This window comes from Terrapene carolina, unplaced genomic scaffold (assembly GCF_002925995.2).
Source record: "Terrapene carolina triunguis isolate 2854851 unplaced genomic scaffold, T_m_triunguis-2.0 Scaffold58, whole genome shotgun sequence".
Taxonomy (NCBI): Eukaryota; Metazoa; Chordata; order Testudines; family Emydidae; genus Terrapene; species Terrapene triunguis.
The window spans coordinates 60332933-60357611 of NW_020664409.1; the positions used below are offsets into that span (position 1 = coordinate 60332933).

At 40.4% G+C, this 24679-nt stretch overlaps 1 protein-coding gene across 1 annotated transcript in view; it reads right to left on the reverse strand.

Annotated features, from left to right (window-relative positions):
* JPH1 (junctophilin 1) overlaps nucleotides 1-18935 on the reverse strand; it is a 115061-nt gene extending 96126 nt beyond the window's left edge. Inside the window, exons 1-2 of the mRNA XM_024197651.3 lie at nucleotides 18449-18935; nucleotides 11182-11938 (exon numbers count right to left, since the gene is read on the reverse strand). Coding sequence (XP_024053419.2) covers nucleotides 11182-11938; nucleotides 18449-18827 — 1136 coding nt within the window. The 5' untranslated portion in view covers nucleotides 18828-18935. The remainder of the gene's footprint in view (nucleotides 1-11181; nucleotides 11939-18448) is intronic.
* Nucleotides 18936-24679: the final 5744 nt, after the last annotated feature.

A 24679-nucleotide genomic window follows, 5' to 3' on the forward strand; every position in this document is an offset into this window, starting at 1 on the left:
CTGGGGTATTGTACATCAGAAGTGATATGTATTGGAATAGCTAAAGGGGAAGTGTACATAATGTCTTCCCTCACAATCTGGCCCTAACAAGAGATGTTGGTCCTACACTTACATGATCTAAGACCCACAAAAAGTGTTTTTTTTTTTAAATAATATATTTATTGGGCTGCCTTTTTAAAGGTTCTTTCAGCTCCTAAATTAATTAGTCTGCAAATCAACCAAAAATACTTATGTAATAATCTGCCCTGTACAGAGAAACATTCCAAAAGTCTTGCTTAGTGGAAAGGTTTTCCTTATACCGGTCTTTTGAAAGGCCTGGTGCACAGAGCTTCAGTTTAACTAAAACATGTATACAGTCAGCAGAATTTACATTTTATCTTAAGTCAGAAATTTCCTATACGTCCATGTTCTCAAATCTTTCAATTTTTAACATGTTAAGAGAACAACTCTGTTGTACCAACTTCTGGATCTAATATGCATGCACAATTTCCACTGAAATCAGTAGGAGCTCCACAAGTAAACTTCACGGCACAATTATTTTTTTATTTCTATATAATAATGTTTTTAGTTTGGGGCTGCTTGTGAAAGTGATCTAGCATTAATACCTTCAGACAAGAGTTAGTCCACACTAATATCCCATAGGGCCCGTTGTCTTTTTTCAGATCCCTTTCTCTAAATCTTAATAATCTATAGCTGATGAGAAAGATATCTGAGGAGGTTCAACAAGGACAAGGGCAGAGTCCTGCACTTAGGATGAAAGAATCCTATGCACTGCTACAGGCTGGGGACCTACTGACTAAGTGGCAGTTCTGCAGAAAAGGACTTGGGGATTACAATGGATGAGAAGCTGGATATGAGTCAACAGGGCCCTTGTTGCGAAGAAAGCTAAAGGCATATTGGGCTGCATTAGTATCAGCATTGCCAGCAGATCGAGGGAAGTGATTATTCCCCTCTATTTGGCACTCATGAGGCAACATCTGGAGTATTGCGTCCAATTTTGGGCCCCCCCACTACAGAAAGGATGTGGACAAATTGGAGAGAGTCCAGCGGAAGGCAACCAAAATGATTAGGGGCCTGGGGCACATGACTTATGAGGAGAGACTGAGGGAACTGGACTTATTTAGTCTGCAGAAGAGAAGAGTGAGGGGGGATTTCATAGCAGTCTTCAACTACCTGTAGGGGGGTTCCAAAGAGGCTGGAGCTAGGCTGTTTTCAGTGGTGGCAGATGACAGAACAAGGAGCAATGGTCTCAAGTTGCAGTGGGGGAGGTCTAGGTTGGATATTAGGAAAAACTAAAGCACTGGAATGCTTTACCTAGGAAGGTGGTGGAATCTCCATCCTTAGAGGTTTTTAAGGCCCGGCTTGACAAAGCCCTGGCTGGGATGATTTAGTTGGGGTTGGTCCTGCTTTGAGCAGGGGATTGGACTAGATGACCTCCTGAGGTCCCTTCCAACCCTAATAGTCTATGATTTGATTGAAAAATTAAATACTTGGGATTTTTTTTTATTTACAGCTTAACTGAAAGCTATTAACTCATCTGAACTAAATAATAAAGTCAAATCAGAGAAGTAGCCATTGACAGTTTTGTAATTTCTACACTTCAAATAGATATATTATATATACACCAACACACACTACAGGGACTGTTACAAATCAGACTTTTAAATGTCCAAACCTGCATTCCTTTTTCCAGTTAAATAACTGTATAATGGGTAAAATCCTAGCCCCACTGACTTCAACAGAGCCAGAATGTAGAATTAGTGGCTTATACTTTAAGACTATCCACATAATGTATTATACAGCAGCTTGATTTTATCCATAGAACTTGATTTAATTTTTACCATGGCAAAATTTCATTTTTGATCATGAATCAGACTAAACAGTAAAATGAATATAACTGATTTTGTTCTAAACCCAAGTTATCTTTGTACTAATGCAAGCAGACTCATATAAATACCTTTGGTATTAGTTGGATCCTATTTCTAAACACAATGTTCATATTTCATCTATAATAAGTAAAGCATCTCAAAGATTTGCAAGGCACTAGTTTTGTGAGTGTCCAGTTTAGTGCCTTGAGTAAAGTGAGATTGGTAGAGTCAGCTTAATCCACAGTGGAAAGTTTGTGCGCTGCACATAATTCAACACGGTTTGGCATGATTGGCAGTTGCTGTTCAGAGGGGACGCAAACTATACATACTCAATACACACTAAATTCTCTCTCTCCCTTGAAATCACAGTTTGTCCAGGTCAAAAATGAGGACGTGAGTGAGACAGGGTAATGGACACTGCACTGTAATTATCTACAGGAGGCTTCAGTTTTAATTCCTGTTTGTTCTGTTCACAGTTTAAACTGTGTTGAAACATTTTAAAAACTCAGGACAATATTTTGCCTCTATTTAAGTGCTTTACTGCAGAGAGCTGGACTCTGTGGCAGTTGTACAGCTGCTGTAGTGAATAAAAAGGTTAATGAACAATATCTATTTATATTCTGTTTTATCCACCTCAAAGATCAGTGAATGTTACATAATTATGCATATTAAAGCTTGTTACACTACACTCAGAATGCTGAGTCTAAGTCTGATTTAGGTGGTAGTATGGATTTGGTCAAAAATATTTTGTGGAGTATGAGGCAGGAAAGGATAAGCAGGAATGCCTTCCATTTCCTTTGATTTCTTCTCCCCATCCCATCTCTCCTCTCTTCTACTAATCTTCTTTCCCATTCATTGCCATTCCTACTTTCTCCCCCTATGCACTTTCAACGTTTATTCTCTCTCTCCCTTGCAACATCAATCCAATGCTAAATGTAGCAATTCTTGTGATTAACACGGAGAGAGAGGGAAAAGCACAATTTCATAGTTTGAGCAAATGACTGAGCTCCAGGAACTCATGTCACAGCTCCTGATACAAACTCTCTTTCTGGCCTCAGGTTAGTCACTAGGGGTATGTCTACAGTGAAATAAAACACCCACGGTTGGCCCAGGTCAGCTGACGCAGGCTTTCTGGGCTATAAAATTGCAGTGTAGATTGTTGGGGCTTGAGCTTGAGCCCGAGCTCTGCAACCCCACGAGGGGAGAGGGTCCCAGAGCCTGGGCTCCAGCTAGCGCCTGAACGTCTACATTGCAATTTTATAGCCCTGCAGTCAGAGCCCGAGTCAGCTGACATAGGCCGGTGGCAGGAATTGTATTGCAGGGGAGAAATTAATCTCTCTGCCTTGATCCCGCTATTGGTAAAATACCTACCTACAACACAGTAATGAATCAAAGATTCTGAAGATGAAAAGAGCTATGTAAGTGATAAGTATCATTACGCTTGTTTCTAACATTGTATAGTCACAGCTAGAACTAGAAAACTACCAGGAGTGTTTATCTTAGTAAGAAAATCGGAAGAACTCAGTAATATAAAGTATCAGAAAGTATAGGGCAAATGTGCTTATTATTATTCTTAAGAATAAACTGTATCCTTTTATAATTATATCTCATCCATACTGTAGTTACAAAAACACATACCAAGGAAAGAAGGGAATTCCAAGCCAAAGACAAGTCTCTTGGCTTCTAGTGCATAAATTTATGGGATGGTTAGGGGGAGTGGGAGGAGAGAAGGGTATATGCCAGATACCCTCTCTACCACCCACAGGGAAAGCTTTCCATTCACCACTGGTGGGAATGCAAGTGTTTTTTTCAAGACCAGTTGTATTTATTTTGAATCTGCTGTAATCTTATATTTATCCATAATATGCACCCTATGGATGTTAATAAGGTTGTATAAAGAAGGATATAGTCAAAACTCTTATCCAGCTCCCCTTCTCTACTCATCTACTTCTTGAAAAAAATATATTGTAGTAGTGCAATTTTGTCAGGAAAATCAAATTTTATGATCAAAAAAGTTCTCAGAATATTATGATACACATGCAGAAACTTTTCATAATAATAAACGGTTACTATGGACAATATTTAGCACACAGTAAAGGATAAAAAGCTGACAAAGCTTAGTTTTGTGATCCTATAACAATGCTCTGATTTTTTAAATATCTGAAATGAGTAAGCATTGATTAGTTTATACTTATATTACTTGAAAACAGTCAATGGCAAACTCCCTGGACTGCATCCTCTATGTAAGATCTAGAGATAGGCTGTCTTAACTGTGAGCTGTTTCCTGGACACATTGCTTTCCTGATTATTCATGTTACCAATTCTGGTTTAATTAATTAAGGCTGTCACAGAATCTGTGACTTCCACCTATTTCTAAAGGGGGAGGGGGAGAAGAAGAGTCAGCATGCGGCCAAGTGTAGAGTTCAGGAAAGATGCTTAGAGGACACAGGAGATCTCTAAAACCATGTAATTTAGACAGTCACAACATGCTCTTGAAACAAACAGTAGCTGGTGATTTTTTAAAAATTTCAGGCCCAGATGTTTAGCGTGGGTAAGCTAATACAAGTTACTGGGCTCAATACAGAGGTAACTGGGTGAAATGTAATGGCCTGTGATTAATGCCTTTCATTTTCAGTTTTTACAGACAAATTCCTCGGTTTTTACAATATTATTCAGTTTTTACCAATTTTCATTTCACTTTTGGACCCCTCAAGTACATGAAAATACTGATTATGTTAAGAAAATCCAATGCATTACAATAGGTAGATGTGTTTGTTAATAATAAATTAGTCTAATTGTAAATATGAGGCTGTCTGTTAAAGTAAGGTAATGTAGTAGAAGATACTCACATGTGGACACATACTGTTAATGTACAGCTGATGAAATAAACCACAGCATTAAACTACTTTTACTTTCAGTATTCTTACTTTTCTTTAGTTGATGCTTTTAACCCTGATATTTACCCAGAATACTGAGTTCATTTTTACACTGATTTTCACCCTTTTAAAAAAATAATAACAAACACTGAAATTCCCATGAAATTTTAAACAAAATCAAAACCAAAAGCAAATGTACTTTGTCTGTGATATAGAGGAAATCAGGCTAGATGATCTAAAGGTCCCTTCTTATACCAGCTAAGGATCTAGCGCCTAGAGTTTTATGTGTATTTTTCTAACTTTACAAACTTGTGAAGTATGACTGAATCTGTTCTTGATCTTGCAAAAACTTAATAAACCTAAATTACTCACTTTAGCAAAGTTACAGATACACTTAAGTGTTTTTAGGACTGCAGCCTTTATCACCACAAAGTATTGTAACAAATTTGTGATTAAAAATATAGTTTTACTGAAATATTGTGTGTGACGTTGCAGTCTATATGATTTTATAAAAAATTGATAATGCGTGAATATAATGTAACTGGAATATGCTTCATGCAAAAGGTCTCTTGTAAGGTATCATTACAAAGCTTATTGTCTACGGAGTGTGGTCATCCTATTTGTATAAAGGTATCACTCTTGTATCTGAAATTAGAAATATGAAATATAACTCTGAGGGCCTATTGTAATTATAAAAAGTGCGGGCCACTAATGGTGGTTTGGAATCTTAATGGCTCCCATCAACCAGGACAATAGACTGGATGGCTCTGTTTGCAGGCAAGCCTTCCTGTGAGTCAGGCTGGGAGGAATGAAGGCTTGGGGTCTTACAGTGACATGTGATCATGTCACATGAACTGGAATCCATCTTTAACCTGGTGCTTTTCCAGTGAGGGGGTGGTGGAAACCCAGAGGGACAAAGGATTCCCGCCTTATGAAAAAGATATATAAAGAGGTGGAACAGAACAGAGAGGAGAGGAGCAATCATGAAGAATCTCCTTGATACCACCTGAGCTGGAACAAGAGCTGTACCAGGGGAAAGAATTGTGCCCAGGCCTGGAAGGTGTCCAGTCTGAGGAAAAAACTTACTGAAGCATCTCTGAGGGTGAGATTATATGTATTCAGTTTGATTAGACATATATTTGCGCATTTTATTTTATTTTGCTTGGTGACTTACTTTGTTCTGTCTGTTACTACTTGGAACCACTTAAATCCTACTTTCTGTATTTAATAAAATCACTTTTTACTTATTAATTAACTCAGAGTATGTATTAATACCTGGGGGAGCAAACAGCCGTGCATCTCTCTCTATCAGTGTTATAGAGGGCGAACAATTCATGAGTTTACCCTGTATAAGCTTTATAAAGGGTAAAACGGATTTATTTGGGTTTAGACCCCATTGGGAGTTGGGCATCTGAGTGTTAAAGACAGGAACACTTCTGTTAGCTGCTTTCAGGTAAACCTGCAGCTTTGCGGCAAGTAATTCAGACCCTGGGTCTTTGTTGGAGCAGACGGGAGTGTCTGGCTCAGCAAGACAGGGTGCTGGGACCCCGAGCTGGCAGGGAAGGCAGGGGTAGAAGTAGTCTTGGCACATCATGTGGCAGCTCCCAAGGGGGTTTCTGTGATCCAACCCGTCACATTGTGCTCAATGACTTTATGCAATTTCTGTTTCAAAATTATGACCATTGCCATTTTAACTGTGACAAACTCAGAGTAATGAAGATAAGTACATGTGTAAATGTTAACAAGATCAAAGACTAAATTATGAACATGCATCTCCAAGCTATTTCACTTCTAAGCTGACAGCCACCACTGCAGACTTAGCCCTGACCCTGCAAAGCCTCACACACATACTTAACTGTAATAGTGAAACTGCTTATATGCCCACAGTAAATAAAATATTTCAGATGAGGTGTACACTCCTGAAAACAGAGGAGTTTAAAATCTGGACAAAATCTTAGCTAATGACAAAGACTGAACTACTATATGTTCAAATTGTTTTAAGCAACTCCATCACAATAAATAGTTTTTTGTAAAGAAAAATGAACTAATCTTATTTATTTCCTTCATCTCCTTCTTTTCTAACACCATCAAGATGTGAGGGTGAGTATTCTTATCTCACATAACCCTAGTTAGCAAGAATAAAACCTTTACGCTAGAAATACTCGGACGTTATAACACTAGAAATGTATAACTGCCTTTAAAAAAAGTTCAAAATACCTACAATGAAAAAACAAAGTCTTTGGAGTCTCCTGGTATAACCTGCTGATTGACTACTGCTTCAATAGGTGTTGAACATCCATAGTATCTCACAGTAGGCAATCAGCATCCAGCAGGATTGGACCCATAGTTTGTATGTCCTTAGAATACACACACAGGAGAAATTCCACCGTTCAATATTCTTGAGGACTGGCAAGTACCCATTTTTCCTTCCAAATACAGGAAACTGGAGAAGTAGGCTAGATTTATCCCCAGTGTAACATTTTTGAAGGCAATAAATGAATGGATTTGTCTCAGTGACTTTAAAATAGTTTAAAGATTTTCTCCACAGTGACTATTAAAGTGATAAAATGGGGGAAGCACCCCTATATTTCTGAAATTTCTCTACTTCCAAGATTTTAATACATGAGCTCCAGTGTTTTCTCTTTGTTTAATATGTTCTGAGATACTTTTGCTTTATGCCACGATCCCCAAGTTATACCGGTGTTTGTTAAAACAATTTTATTATTATTCATTGCTAATGAATAATCACTTTTTAGATGTGTCTCTCGTCTTTCTGTGACTTTTGTTGTAGCAGGGATTGGTCTACAATGCTTAACTGTTGAGCGCTTTGTATGTATATGATGATTTTGTAATCCTGTCCATTTATTTTTTGAGTAATTGCTATGACAGTAATTATGTCAAAAAGACACCAATAAAAATAAATTGGAAAGCACATTCTGAGTCAGGATAGAATTTAGGTTGATGGAGGTCATGTTTAACTAACTTGCTAGATTACTTTATAGATCCTACAGTCATGATAAAAGAAAGGCAGGATACATAAAACAGATTTTCAGAAAGCTTTTGACACCTTCCATATATTAAGAGATTAATGGCAACAAAGAGTCTGAGAACAGGAAGCAAAACAGTGCACTAGATAAAAGGAAACAAAAAGATAGCTACAAATGGAAGTTTTACGAGTTGAAAAAGGGTTATGAATCCAGGCTCAGTTATAAAATTTCAGTAACAATTATTAAACAATTAAATTATTTGGCCAAGATATTGAAAAAAAAAATTTCCAAATCTGTAGATAATATTGAAATTAGAATCTGAGTAAAAAATAATTTGCAATACAACTAGAATAAAAGGGAATGGCATAATTTGAGTGAGTAAGTAGATTGAAAATGCTAAAAAATGTAACATAATTAGTTCGGGAACAAAGAATGAAGAAGCTAGGGAATCTGTGCTAAATAGAACAGCCATTCTACACATTCATTCATAGAGTTGTAGATTATAAAGCCAGAAGGGACCATTGTGATGATCCAGCTTGACCTCCTGTATAACACACAGGCCATAGAACTTCTCTGAACTAATTTTGTTTGGAATTAGAGCATATCTTTTAGAAAAGCATCTGGAGATGAATGGATCAGGAAATGAATTTCAGAGTTACAACAAAAAAATTAATGAAACTCTCAGCCAGAAATACCGCTACAATAAAAGAAGGCAAGCAGAAACTGATTGTATTACCTGAAGAATGATCAATAAGAAAAAGAATGGTTCCTGTTTTATTGGATAAACCCTTGTTAGACCCCCAAATAGAATTGTGTGTATATAATTGTTTACTGTTCCATACAAATTGATTCTTTTGAGAGGGAGCATCATAGATTTTTAATGCCAAAAGGGACCATTATTATAATTTAGTCTGCTATCTTGCATAATACAGGCCACAGAATTTTACCTACTAATTCCTGCATCAAACAAATCTTGTTAAGTCAGAGCATCTCTCTTATCACAGTCTCAAGAAAATCAGTTATAGAAAGGCTTAATGAGTTTGAATGATTTCCATTTGAAAAGACAAGAGAAACTACTCACACTATTGAACAGTGTCAAAAATTAGGATACAGCCCAAGAGCTAGGATTAAAAAGGGAATTATTCTTATGCTACCAGTATTTAATGCAGAGGATACTAATAAACACAGAATGAGTTTCCAAAATGACTAAAGGCAATTTAAGCAAAAGTTATAGAATAGAGTTTGGTTGACTTATGGAGGAAACTGAGGCAAGGTGACGGTGAATAAAAAGGAAAGTTGAATGGAGATCAACCCAAAATGGGTAGTCTTGCTAGGCCAGACTGCCTCTCTTTTTTGTTAAAGGGTTATATTTTTCTGACATGGAATATTCCCTGATGTTCCCATAAACATTAATTTATGGAACTATATGCACATACATTTCACAGATTCACTCTACCCTACTTCTCAAAATGTTTATCAACCACCTCCTCTAGCCTCTTAATCCTTTATAACCATCTCTCCATCCCATGTCCACTGTCTTAAACAATTAGGACAGCAGAGGGTCAATATAATCTGTGCTTTTCCTATATGAATGTCCTTCAAGACAAGTCACTACTGGTCTTTCCTACCTTAAAACTTCCTTGTTTAGTTATGATTGACACGCAAGTATTTTCTGATGCTCTGCTACGTGTTTGCTCTTTTATCACTTGATTGCTTCAGGATGACAAAAGCTGATTACAGAAAGTACAGGTGGAGAATACCCTTCAAGGGCTATCAAGGAGCATTTGTACATCAATCTAGGTATATATCCGGCCCTCATTACCAATTTCTTTTTCTTAATTTCATCCTGTAACTTCAATTACACACGGTACCAGCCTCAACAATCTTTCTCAAATCACATTTAGGGCTTGTCTACACTTACAGTGCTGCAATGGTGCAGCTGCAGCGCTTAGTGAAAATGCTACCTACGCCAACAGGAGAGCTTCTCCCGTTGGCATAGGTACTCCACCTTCCCGAGAGGTGGTAGCTATGATGATGGGAGCAGCTCTTCCATCAATATAGTGCTGTCTACACCAGGAGTTTGGTCAGTATAACTGTGTCGCTCACAGTGTGTCCTGATTCACAAAGAAACTTAGGTATGGTGACATTCAACATCACCATGTATAACTTTTAGGTACTCAGAAAAATCACTTGGATTCACAAAGCCTGAGTTAGGCACCTAGATCCCTATACAATGAATGTACAGAGAGATGGGTGCCTCAAAAACAGGATTCATGAAAGCCAGCATGCTAGACGCCTCCCGTAACTTAGCCAATGGGAGGTGCCATGCCAAGAGGCGTGCTAAGACCTGCCCCTCTCTTTTGGATAGGCACCTAAGTCTGGGCTGCAGGGAGGCTCCTCCTTCTGCATGGGATTCTCAGCTGCAAACCCTCTCCTGGCATTAGGGGGACTTGAACTGGGGGGAAGGGAGCGTTGCTAATAAATAGATGTTTAGAGCACAACTGTGCAAGTCTGTCTTCTGCATTCCAGGTGAGTTCTCCAAGGACTGGCCTGAAAGTTATGAAGGAGTTCCTCCTCCTCGCCCTGGCGTTTTGTGTAAGCTTCCCCAGAAAGGCCCAGTCTGGTAGGTGAGCTCTGAGCATGCTTACCAGATCGGGTACCTAAGGTGAGTTAGGCAACGGAAAGCCTGTCCTCCCCTGGTTCATGCATTCTCTGGGGCTCAGGCCTCCGGATGCCCGGCATGGGGCTGCAGCACGCATGCGCAGAGGCAGACACATAGGCACTTAGTGAGATTTTATTGCAAAAATTGAGAAGCCAATCTATTTTAGGTGCCTACAGGATTCAGGGGCAACTGAGCAGGGGTTCTGTGAATCCCAGTGGGACATGATTCTGGGATTAAGGCACCTAAAGTGCTAATTAGGCACCCAAGTTCTTTTGTGAATCTAGTCCTTAGGGTGTTATAAGTCAAAACCAACACCTTAAATTTTATCTGGAAACCTACAGTAAAGAAGAACAAATCACTAAGCAAAAGTGTAACATGCTTATGGAAAGATATTCCACTTTATAAGCAGGCCACCACATTCTTCACCAGCTTAATTTTCAAGATGGCATATAAAGGTGAAACCCCATATGTACAATGGAATGCAATGATATAATTTAGTAGTAGTTCTATAGTTTAAGTGCAAGCATGCAAGACTGACAGTATATTTCTGAAGTGTGCAAGTAATACTTCTCTCAAGTTATGGGGGCAAATTCTACTCTCAGGTTCACATATGCAACTTCATTAAAGTCAGTCAAATGCACATATGAAACAGAGCTGAATATTGCCCATTGAAGACAACAATTTGTACTCAAACTTTTAAGAGCCTCTGTCAATATAATTTACTGCAAACAATACATTTTTGTTGCTACACATGAAGTGGCAAAAGTATGCATTTTGCAATTACATACCTTGAAGATGCAATTTCAACTTTGGTTCTTGCCATAGCAGCTGCCCTTTGTGCACCCTCTATGGCTCTATCCACTTTTTCTTTAGTTTTGGTGTTTCTTATTGGTATAAGTTGCTTCCTTATTCCACGGACCAAAACATTGTTTTTATATTTTCCCTCTTCCTTTGTGCCATCTGGAAATATGGTGCATCCATATCCATGCCTTTTATTATTTAGCCATTCTCCTTCATATTTCATACCATTTGAACGCTCACTAATACCAAAACCATTGCGCTTGTCATTCTTCCACTCTCCCATGTACGTTTCTGTTGTGGTGGCATCAACATGGTCTTCCATAGGGCAATAATCACAGTCACCGTCTCCAAAACTAATCGTAGAGTTGGCATCACTAGAACTAATTCTGCTCATAGCAGCATCACTCCTGACAGAGCTACGTTTGCTAGATATTGATGATTTAGATTCAGATTTTCTAAGTTTTATACTACCAAGAAGGGATCCTCTTCTGAACAAGCCTCCTCTTTTCTTACTACCCATGGCTTCCGGTTCACTGTGAAAATTCAAAACAAACCCACCTCTTGTTCCAGCTGGGCTGTCTGAAGTAATGTCATGCAGAACAGTGCCATTGCTCTGCTCACTACGAAGTGAGACTAGAGATGTTCGGAGGGGTGAACGGATCACAGTTGCCATGCCATAAGGTACACTTTGACGTACACCATATCCGTGCCGCATCCCTCCTGTCCACTGTCCCTGGTATGTACCTTTTAAAAGAATAACCAATGGAAACAACATTTAAGAAGCAATTCAATTACAGAGGAACTGATGCCATCACTATAATAGTATACCTACTGCCAGCTATTTTATCAAACATTTTTGGCAAAATTTCATCAGAAAAGGCAACACATGTTACATGATAAAAAGAATCCTAGAATAGAAAAATATTTTTCTAACTTTTTAAAAATTATTCTGCTGTTTAATAAAAATTTAGCATTTGAAATGCTACCCAGTACTGAGACAACTAAAAATCCAGTAGTGTCCAGTCTGATTTTAATCTGGGTCTCTCAACAAAAAGGCACTCCTAATGGTTTATTGCACAATGACCCCTTGCACACTAGTGTCAAAATATATTTTAACAGAAAAAAAAACCAACCACATTTAATTTTGCTGAGATGCCAGGAATGAAACCGTAGTATATTACCTTTGCCTCTTCTTACTCCTTGTGAAATTTTGGCATTTACATTTTTTGCTGCCAACATATATTTCGCTATCATGAATACTGAATAGCTGTGTTCTCTATGAAATCAATAACTTCCCTGTAGGTTGTATTTCATTTCAGACCATTATTCTATTTGTAGCAACAGAAATACTGTATTATGAGACATCCACAAAGAACCCAGAAAAATAGCATACATCTTAACCTGCAGTCTGATCATATGCAAAAGTCCCAGTGAAATCACTGGGAGATCTGCTTAAGAAACAACTGAGTTCAGGTTCAAAGACAACATGTTCAAGACCTCTATCAGCCATAATGATATTTAGAACAATGATGACTGACAAGACATGGAAAATAGTTTTGCTTGTAAATTTTGTTTTTATATTCAATTAAATAATTGCATTACTAAATTTGTGACGAGGCTATCAGAACTAAGGCAGAAACTTCAAGTTTCTCTCACTATTCACTTAAACATGAAAAGAATTTGAAGTTACAAATGAGCACAAATAAGAGGTATGTAGTTAGGACAGGCCAATGGCAGAATAGCAGAGAATTAAGGGATACCATTTTAGCTGTACCTGAATATGTTACGTCACAGTCTTAACACTGATTTTTTTTAAAATGGAAACAGAAAAGGGAGTTGCATAACATCTGAAAAGAGGCAGTAACAGATATCTGTGTGATTGAAGTTGTATTGTCTGGGGTTAAAAAAGTGATTTCAGGTTACTCCCTGGTACATGGTTGTCTCCTTAAGAACATAGGAACTACCATACTGGGTCAAGACCAGTGGTTCACCTAGTTCAATATCCTGCATCTGACGATAGCCAATACCAGATGTGTTGGAGGAAAGTGCAAGAAACCCCACAATAGGCAGATTTGTCCCCCAAGAAGTTCTTGTCCTAATCCTTAAAAGTTAGAGATTGATTTAAACCCTGAAACATGATGTTCTATCTCACTCTCTCCTCCCCCTACCCTCCATCCACTACCCAAAACACTAACATACACAACTCTGGATATTCTTAGAAAAGTACTAATAAGAAACTTTTAAAATATCCTTGTTTGGTTTTAGTCTGTTAGCAATTTAATGTGTTATACAGCTCTTTAGAGAAATATATTTGACATTTTGAAGTCAGAGATTTTCTGTAAATGTTTGCATTTGTCAAATGCCTCAAGATTTAACATCACTTAAAGTTTAATTTGAGTAATTGTTTGAAATTAAATTTCAGTTTTATGTACATAGTCCAGTTTGGTTATACATCTGTGTGACAATTACTCATTAATATACAATATTATTACCATTTACCACTTATCATACCTGTCTGAACACGCTAATTTAAAAGCATCAGTTTATAAGCTTTGTCACAAAGATTTTTTTAACCAATTTATATTTCATATAATGTTAAATAAGCTCAACAATGTAACTATTTAGTGTTAAAATATTCTAGCAAGTGAAGGTTTTCCTTTCTAACAGATGGCTGCTGACATCAACAGTAAGCAACTTTCTTAGATTCTCTTTCCCTCTCTGTATCCTAGATACCTGCTGAAGCACTGTTTTTTAAGGCTGCTGAATCTAGAAACATGGTTATTTAGAAACACCCAACATATGGAGCAGGGCAAATAAAAAACATGAGCATAATACATGGATGTGGTCTGTAAATAGTTTTAAAAGTACAGTCTTTTTCTTGACACTTGTTACTTTAATAAATATTTTTCCTGGAAATAAATGTATGAATATTGTAGCATAACTGAAGCTATATTTTGCCCCCACTTCCATCCATGTGATTACAAAAGGTGTACCTTTAGAACCCCGAGGTGAGAATCTGGCTACAGATGTTTTGCTGCTACATATATCAACTGTCTAATTTGTTATGCCAGTAATAACTGTTCCATTACTTTAAAATAAATACACTTGACTCTCATTTAGACTAGGCCCCATTACATCATGTTGGCATCCCACCACATGGCCTCTTTATATTGCCAGAACAGTGTAGATCAGAATCAGGTCCACTCTATTTAAATGAAAAAAGTTATCATAAATATCAATGCTAGGATGGTCTGCAATTTTTTTTTATCATACAATATTTTTGTTTTGAAAAGTGAACACAGAAGATCAAAAACATATAACTCAATTATGACGTATGTTTTTCACTTCTTTGTAGGAGAAAATGGAAATGGTTATGATTTGCCCCGGAGGGCATTAAAACCAGGACAATTAATTTACTCTTATGTGCTTATCAGACTCTTCTTTCTACTGGGACAAGAAAATCAAGGCCAGCTCCTTATTAAAAAAAGAAAAGAAAAATTAGCTAATGAGGAAGTGGAATATTCTATAAATCAAACATGGGGGGGGGGGAGAGAACAAACAAACACCATGCCATGGATATTTCATCTGATTTTTTGTGTGTGTGTGTAGTTTTGCAATGCAACAATTCTCAAGGACTCAGATATTTGGTTGTAATTAGGCATTAATCAGAAAGGTATCCCTCTTTATTATTACTAGGCGGTATCATGTAGAAAAGTGTCCACTCTTGCATTAAGTTTTCCAGTTATATTCAAAATATTTTCCATTTAAAATGTATGCTGAAAGCATACATATACATAAATGTGGAAACAATAGTCTTACATAAATTAGTTGCATCTATTATTTCCAAAGTGAAAATTTAAGAAGTTGTTAGAGGAATATGATTATCCATAATAATACTGTAATATAATGAAAGGCTAACATATTCAATAAACAACATGATCTACAAAAAACATATAACGGAAAGCTTTTGGTTCCTGTACTATGCACACTCATTCATGCAAGAAACTACATGCCTTTTTTCATGTTCATTTTAACTATAACTGATAGTTCTAATTAGTGCCATTGATAGTGGCTTTAAGGCTACCACTGTAATTACCAAGTGATTTAAAAACTACATGTGCTCCTCAAAGAAACGAGCTACAACTGGGCCACACAGCGAAATAGTTGAATTCAGTACAGTTAAATTCACTAACTGTTTTGGATGGTCCGAAATTGCATTTGTCAGCAAATAACTATTAATCTAAAAAGTTTACCTAGCTCTAATTAAAACCTAAATTTATAACCTTTTCCATGGAGATTTAGTTGAACATCAGTTTAAAAAGCACATATGCACAATGGACTGTATTACGCTGTGGTGCAGATGAAAATCAAAGGAAGTTTTGTATGCAGGGAGAGAGCAGAAGACGTTTGCTTGTTGCCAGTGTTTGTTATTTCTATACTTATATGTACATCCCTCTCACACTAACACACTTTAAGAGAAAATTATTGTGGAAACTATTTCTGTTTAGATTCTTTTTTTAAAATCACTACAATCTAAGTATCAGTACATATATAAAGTTATTTCATTATGCTAGTGTTCTCCAGGACAGCAAACAATGGCCTGTAATTACAAGCTACTTTATAAACGATAACAAGCCAGAAAAACTAGCCAACACGCAACGCACAAGCTGACTCAGCATAAAACAAGCCCGATTTCTGCTTATTTTGAGCAGCTTTGGTATATGCTCAGTTTGTTTGTAGTAACAATTCATATTTTTTCTGAATAGTTTTCTGCAGTTTCTCATTTGCTGCTGTGTTGTTTGCAGTGCCTCAAAACTAAGGCCCTGACTCTGCAGACACCTAAGCATATGTGTAACTTAACTCACATGAGTAGTCCCATTAAAATCCACAGGAATGCACATGCTCAAATATACTGACATGTTCTTAAGTGTTTGCAGAATTGGGGCCTTAGTAATAGATTTACATTAATAGAACAAAAATTCTTAAGATAGGATAGTGTGGATTTTTTTATAAAGCTACTGACTTCGAAACTATCTATGAAGACAATTGTCTTCTGAATTACATTCTGCTTCATTAAGGGGGAGGAAAGGGCCATGGATTCCCACAATTACCCTAAAAAAAGAACAATGTATGTTAATTATTCAGAAACCTATTTCTAACAATAACGAACATGCTAATTTACTTTAAAAATATGGCTACAATGAATTATACTTGCCATCAGCCCTTCTTAAACTTCTAATCCACCAGAAAACAAACAAACAAAAGAATCCTACAGTATAGTGAAAGTGAACTAAAACTCTGATCATGTTTTAGAATTAATTAAATAAAAAAAAACATGCATGTACCCTTTAGGCAGAGACCAAGAATGAAAACTTTCAGCCCCAAGAGATCACTATGAGCATGTGAAAACACGTTTTTTTTTTAAAATCCCAATATAAAATTAACAAAAAAATCAACGTATTTTAACTTTATTATAAAATTAATTTTATGGTCTCACTAAATTTTGGAATAAAAAGCTTCATTTGTAAGTGTGGGGCTCTACTCCCCCTTAGCACATGGGCATCCATTCTTTGATGCATCTCTTCCGGGTTTGCCCACAAGTTGCTAATCAAACTTCATGTAGAAACTGATACACAGCATTACTTAAGAGGCCTGAACCAAAGATTTGTTTTTAAGTCACAAGGAAGGCAGATTTTATATATTATCTATTGTTTTGCTAAATTATACTTCTTGCACAGCACTCACACACTTTCACACAAATTTGAACTTGCAAAATGTACATGATAAATGTTAAACTAAGTAACATTTCTAAAAGATTTCAGCTCTAAAAAATTAGGCCAGATTCTCCCCTTACATTGGGATAGATCAAGTAATTCCATTAGTCACTGCTCTCACTTACACTGATTTTACACTGCTGTAACTCCAAAAGCTACAGCAGTGTAAAATCAGCATGAGAGCAGAAACAGGCCCATCTGTCTTTTGTGTGGCGCTTGAAATGACACATGTACACTACGATTAAATGAAACCGTGCAACTGCGTAAGCTTTACTCATGAGTCACCTTGCTGAACCTCAACTTGATACCCCTTGATATGCTAAATATGATGTCAGAAGTCACGAAATATGGGACAGTTTTAGAAGGGTTGGGTTTTTTTGAGGGGGGTGGGGGGAGGGGAGTTTGTAAGGGAGAGAAACAGCAGCTGGCCTTCTTATTTCAAAACATGATTTGTATTTAGAATCCCATGTGGGGGTTTTTTTAAGTTACAATATTTCTGTGTTAATTAAATAAGCTCATTTTATAAAAATGTAGGTGGGTCCAAGATTCATTACATCTAATAATGTATAATCTATTTGGCCACTGTTAGCTTTCTCATGACTTTATCGATATTGTTTTCCCATACAAACTCTCAAAAGTGAGTGATCGAGATTTATTTGCCAGTTTTCTCTCTGATAGAATATGTAAGTGTTGCTAAATCAACGGAACACCACTTGTGAAACCTCCAGCAGTTGTACAAGAACAGGCAAAAACCTATGTTTTCAAGCAATCGCAATTTATTTCTAATGCTTAGGAATCTGCAAACATTTCTACCAGCTGGTGAAGGAAAAACGATAGCCCTGGGAATGTGAAATGAAACAGCTCATAAATTTCATCCCCTCTGCATATATCACTCAAATGCAGCGTTTCTAACAGCATAAATTAATATTAACCCTAGGTCACCTGCAACAGTGTAACCGACACTTTGTTTTCATTGCCCTAATGAGTGTAAAGCAACGGTAGCTTCCTTTATGAACCTCCCTCCATTCCGCTCTGTGTCACATTAGTACTAGCGGTCCAGCTCTAGGATCGAGGCCTCACTGAACTCTGTCAGCTGGCTGCAGCTTCAACCACTGACAATGGGGAATCTGCTCAGAGTCACAGCAGCTGCCCCTTGCAAAAGATGCACCGCTCCCGCGGTTTCGATGTGGCCCTGCTCGCGCGCGCAATCTATACACAAAAGGGGGGGGGGGGACTTTGTCAAGAGTTGAGACTCCTTCTTCCCCTGCGCCTGACACGGACTCCTGGCAGCCGTGCCCCTGCTGGGTCGTGTGCGCGGGCAGAGCAGCTCCTGCGAGAGCCCAGGCGCCCGGGGCTGCGTGCGTGGGGCGCGCCAGGTGGCAGCGGCGGCACACGTGTGGGCGCACACACATGCAGTGCGTGTGGCCCGCCAGGCATGTTGCGCCGGGGCGCGCTCCCCTCCCTCCCGCGGGGCGCTCACCTCCATCCCCGTAGGTCTCCACGCCGTAGCCGTCCTGCAGCCCGTTGCTCCAGGTGCCCTCGTAGCGGGCCGGGGTGGTGAGGCTCTGCCGCACCCCGTAGCGCCCCTTGAAGCCGTGGGACCACTCGCCCCGGTACATCCACCTGCCCTTGGTCTCCACGCCCAGCCCGTGGCGCTTGCCCTGCGCCCAGTAGCCCTGGTAGGTGTTGCCGCTGGGCCAGGTGTAGCCGCCCACCACCTCGAAGCCGTGGGACCAGGAGCCCGCGTACTCGCCCTGCCCCTTGGGCCCGGTGCAGATGCCGTGCCCGTGGGCTTTGCCCTCCTCCCAGCCGCCGCAGTAGGTGCCGCCATCGTCGAAGTCGAACCTGCCGCCCGTCATTCAGGGGAGCGCGGGGCGAGCTCGGCTCCTTCCGTCCGCTGCTGCTGCTGCCGCCGCCGCCGCCGGGCTCCGGGCGCTGCGCTCCCCGCGGCCCCTCCGCTTCCAGCGCCCCGCGCGGCAGGACTGCCAGGGCTCCTCCGCCGGCGCCCCGGAGCTCGGCGCCGGCACCGCCCCCCGCCCCTCCCCCGCAGCCCGCCCCTTCTCCGCTCACACACCCGCGGGCAGCGGCGCGCGGCGGTGGGGGCAGGAGCGGGCGCGTGGACCCTTCTGGGGGTGCCGGGCTCCTGCCCGCCCCCCGCTGTGGGTGCAGGGGTGAGCCGAGCGTGCTGGAGGCGCGTGTAGGGTGAGCTCTGCTTAGGTGCCAGCGTTCCCCTGTGCAGGTGCGTTGGGCGCACAGAGAGCAGTGCGGGCTGGGTGCCTGTAGGCGAGTGTCTGTACGCGAGCATCGGGCTATGCAGGGGTGTATGCTGGCTGCAAGCACAGTATGTGGGAGAATACAGCTGTGGCTCTCTGCGAAGACTTGTAGGTATGTGTTAATATAGCTTTGTAGTTATATAGCTGCCTGTGGAAAGGACACAATGTGTGTTTGGAAGTGTGTGTGGGGGTGCATATGTGACTGCAAATGTTTACACATGTGTGTTTTTATAGATAATGCACAAAGAGGATTCTGGGGGCAGCCTCTCTGTCTTGCAAGTGGTAGCAGTGCCCCCCTTTAGAGGATGGTTTAACTTTACCAACATGCTCAAACATATTCCAAGTTTATAATTCTTCTTTTGCACTTTGCAGAGCTTTAGGTGTGGTCCCAGGAGCTAATGTTGTCAGAGTAAAGCTGAGCTGAGTTGTGGTACTTTATCTCATCCTAAACAGCATAGAAGACCCACCCTCACTGCAGTGCTAATGAACACTGTGCCGAACTGACAATAGTTGCAGGAAGTGAGATCTAGGCGTATGGGGCACAGGATACTGTAGTTGTATCTGTGATCTTTCAAAGACATAATGGTGGTCACCTTTTAAGAAGTCTCATTATGCCTTTAACTTGATGGCCTTTGGATGACTGGATAGCTTCAAGGTGCCACCAGACTCCTTGTTGTTCAAGTACTGCCAAGCACTCTTCACCAGACATTTGGTAATTAGATAAAAATATAAGGGAAGTGACAGGAGGTGGCACAGAAACACTGGACAAGATTTAGTGGAGAAGAAACTGGAAATTGTGGTTGGTCATAGCTCAGAACTGCAGGGATTAATATTTTCTGAAACCTTAGTTTCACATTCTTTTAAAGTTACAGATGGGTTGAAAGAACATTTTAAAGCAAACTTTTCACTGCAACGGGTGTTTGGGGAGTGGGAGAGTACATATACATCTCATAATTTCCTCAATTTCATCTCCTGTGATATGACCTCCTACGCTGATAGAGCAGAATTAAAAAAAAAAAAAAGAGTGGTTTGATTGGGGGGCTTGGATCAGTGTTCACGTCACAGTCCCCCCTATCAGTACCTGGCCGAAACTGGGGAAGCTAATGATCCAACCAGCAGACCAAATTCGGTGATGAATCCTGGTCATGTGTCACCTGAGGGCATGTTGCGCATATGCTAAGAAGAAGTGTTTTGGTCAAGCAACGTCTAAAATAAATTAATAGAAACTACAGATTATTATAAGCAAAAACCTTATTAATGCAAGGTGAAAAAATTGGAGGAAAAAAAATCAGGAAATGAGTAACAACCATGACACATACATTAAGCTAAATTCAGCCCAGGAGTAAGCCAGTATAGCTCCATTTTCTTAAGTCTACACTAACTGAAAATACTGCACCTATATAATGTTGCTGAGTTAACACTACTGTTCAGGCTTTCTTTAACAAATTTACAACCTTATGGTTGTACTGAGTTGCACAATTGTAATGCAATTTCACAAGTAATTATGAATGAATGTAATTGTTTCTAACTTTATTAAATATTTTTGTCTAACTTATCAGAGGTCTGTTTCTTACTGAGGACTAGATACCTGTGACATTTCAAGCTGTGAAATTCAGCTATGGCTTTAATCGTGAACAACAAAAAGTGGTGGGTTTTTTTTTATCATTCATGTACTGGGGACTATAATTATTACATAGTGCCATAAGAGTACACTTGGCTCTTGAATCACAGAAGAAAAGGTCCCTTCTGCAAGGAGATTACAGAGTACTATAGAGTGATAATATAGTAAGTAAAGACCTTAAACTATGGAAGCTGGAGAAGAGTGGTGACCAATTTACAGGCGATAGCATGCAAACCATTATTAATGCTAGTAGTCTGATTGAAATCAGTGGGACTACTTGTATAAGGAATTTTTGCATTAGTAAAAATTGGGCTCTTAGGCCCTGATTCAGCAAGGAATTTAAGCATGCATCTAACTTCAAGCATTTGTGTAGTCCCCCTACTCATGTGCTTAGAGTTAAGTACATGCTTAAGTGCTTTGCCAGACAGGACCAGAGAGCTCATCACTTTGCAGGATCAAACACCTAGGATCCAGTTAAGCAAAATATTTAAATACATTCTTAAATGCTTTGCAGAACAGGTATGGACTGCTGAATCGGGGCTTATGTGAGCAGTTTAAAACCTTTGTGATCATCAAAGCTGTATTGCCACATGGAGCCAGATCCTTGGCTGTGGCTGAGTAGTACACAGCACAGGTTGTAGACACCAGGAGCTGGGAGGAAAGGAGTAAAAGTGGTATAAAAGCCTTTATATGAGAAAACTCAAAGACAAGTGGAAAATTCTTTCCTGGCTCCATGGTGGCAGACATCATTTTTGTTATCCAAGTTAATAAATTTACACATATATATTTAGTTATGACTATATTTAACACAATTGAATGATGTCTGTTTGCTGTAGACAGGAACATGTCGCTTTGTACAAATTGAATATCACATAGATTAGTCACAAAAGTGTTACTGTGTATGCTGGCATGTCAACACCATAGGATTTTCTGCAAAAAGAGAAAAAACGACAAACGTTATTAATATGTTCAGGAATTTGATGGGGGTGCTTACCCCACACAAGGTCTAGAGAGGTTGAAATGGCTAGGCAGGCCAATTAACTGCCCAGGATGCACCTGCAGAAGGAGACAGGGAGCAGGCCACTAACTGAAAATGAGCTCAGTTGGGCAGGAACAGGAGGGGCCTCTATAAAGCCCAGGAACTATAAGCAGCAAGAGGGCTGCAAGGAAGTAGTGTACAGTCACTATGTGAGGTGGGAACTTGGGCTGGCAAACCCAGAAAGAGGGAGAAGCTAGAGAGGTAGGAAGAAGCCCAGGAAAACAGCAGCAAGGGGTAGCCTGTACAGACCTTGGCTGCTTGTTATAGGGTTCCTGGGCTGGAACCCAATGTAGAGGGCAGGGCAGGGTTCTCCTACCAGCCACTGGGGAGTGGCACAGAGCACTGGAAACATCAGCCAGAAAGCTGGTCCAGTAGGACTTTGACTACCCTGGAAGGGGAGGACCTTAGTGACTTGAGGGCCAAGCCATGAATAGGAAGCTGCAGCTCAGGGAGGGGCCATAGGGTGAAACAGATGACCTAGAGAGGCCCTTTTAAGAAATGTAGTCAGGAGGTCAAGGGACATATATTCCTTGAAAGTATTGATACGGAGACGTCCAAGGCTGAGGAAACTATCCGACTACAGAGGACTGCTGTCACACCACCAGGGGAGAAGGATATGGCTCTGTCAGGGAGGTCACTGGCAGCTGGTTACTTCTGGCAGCAGGCAGTGCTCCACCCCTACTCCCAACCCACCCACCATGGTGATGGAAAATTGATATGCTGCCCTTGCAACGAGTGATGAGGAATCACCCCCAAAAGTGGAGGAGGAGAAGCCATGTACCCCCAAGGCTGGGAGGATTGCAGCCACCACTCCTAGGAGGAAATGTAGGGTAGTGGTGGTTGGTGACTCTCTTCTGAGGGGGACAGAGGCACCCATCTGTTGCCCTGACCTGGCATCCCGAGAGGTATGCTGCCTGCCAGGGGGCTGTATCTGAGACGTTACAGAGGGATTGTGGAGGGTCATCCGGCCCTCTGACTACTACCCTATGCTACTCATCCATATGGGCACTAATGATACTGCAAGGTATGACCCTCAGCAGATCAGAAGTGACTACAGGGTTCTGGGAGTTGGGAGCACAGGTGGTCTCTTCGATTCTTCCGGTCAAGGGTATGGGCCTAGGCAGAGACAGATGCATCCTGGAGGTGAATGCCTGGCTGCGATTATGGTGTCGCCAGAAGGGCTTCAGCTTCCTTGACTACAGGATGCTGTTCCAGGAAGAAGGACTGCTAAGCCGAGATGGGGTCCACCTATCGAGGAAGGGGAAGAGCATATTTGGATACAGACTGGCTAACCCAGTGAGGAGGGCTTTAAACTCGGTTCGAAGGCAGGTGATCAAAGCCCACAGGTAAGACAAAACATGGAGACCTGGGAGAAGGGTCAGAATTTGGGGGGAGCATGGGCTGTTATAGCAGGGATAAGAGAGAGACGACAGAAGGGCGGGTGGGGGGAAATCAAATCAGTATTTTAAATGTCTGTATACTAATGTGAGAAGTATGGGGAATAAGTAGGAAGAACTTGAAATGCTAGTAAATAACCACAACTATGACATAGTTGGCATCACAGAGACTTGGTGGGATAATACATATGACTGGAATATTGGTATAGAAGGGTACAACTTGCTTGGGAAGGACAGGCAGGGAAAAAAGGGAAGAGGTGTTGCCTTATATATTAAAAATGTATACACTTGGAGTGAGGTTGAGATGGAAATAGGAGACAGACTTGTTGAAAGTCTCTGGTTAAGGATAAAAGAGGTAAAAAAAGGGTGATGTCATGATAGGGGTCTACTACAGACCACCTAACCAGGAAGAAGAGGTGGATGAGGCTTTTTTTAAACAACTAACAAAATTATCCAAAGCACAGGACTTAGTAGCTGAAGTCCCCCATCACCACCAAGACATCTGTTGGGAAAATAACACAGCAGGGCACAGGTTATCCAACAAGTTATTGGAATTATTAGAGACAATTTTTTATTTCAGAAGGTGGAGAAAGCTACTAGGGGACAGGCTGTTCTAGATTTGATTTTGAGAAATAGGGAGGAACTGGTTGAGAATTTGAAAGTGGAAGGCAGCTTGGGTGAAAGTGATCATGAAATGATAGAGTTCATGATTCTAAGGAATGGTAGGAGGGAGAACAGCAAAATAAAGACAATGGATTTCAAGAAGGCAGACTTTAGCAAACTCAGGGAGTTGGTAGGCCAGATTCCATGGGAAGCAAGACTAAGGGGAAAAACAATTGAAGAGATCAAACTAGCTAGAGACATAAAGGGTAACAAGAAAACATTCTACAAATATATTAGCAAGAGGAAGACCAAGGACTGGGTAGGCCCATTACTCAATGAGGGGGGAAAAACAATAACAGAAAATGTGGAAATGGCAGAGGTGCTTAATGACTACTTTGTTTCGGTTTTCACCAAGAAGGTTGGTGGTGATTGGACGACTAACATAGTGAATGCCAGTGAAAATGAGGTAGGACCAGAGGCTAAAATAGGAAAAGAACAAGTTAAACATTATTTAGGGTATGTCTTCACTACCCGCCGTATCGGCGGGTAGCAATCGATTTATCCGGGATCGATATATCGCGTCTCGTTAAGACGTGATATATCGATCCCCGAACGCGCTCACCGTCGACTCCAGAACTCCACCAGAGCGAGCGGCAGTAGCGCAGTCGACGGGGGAGCCGCGACCGTCGATCCCGCGCTGTCTGGACCCCAGGTAATTCGATCCAAGATACTTCGACTTCAGCTACGCTATTCGCGTAGCTGAAGTTGCATATCTTGG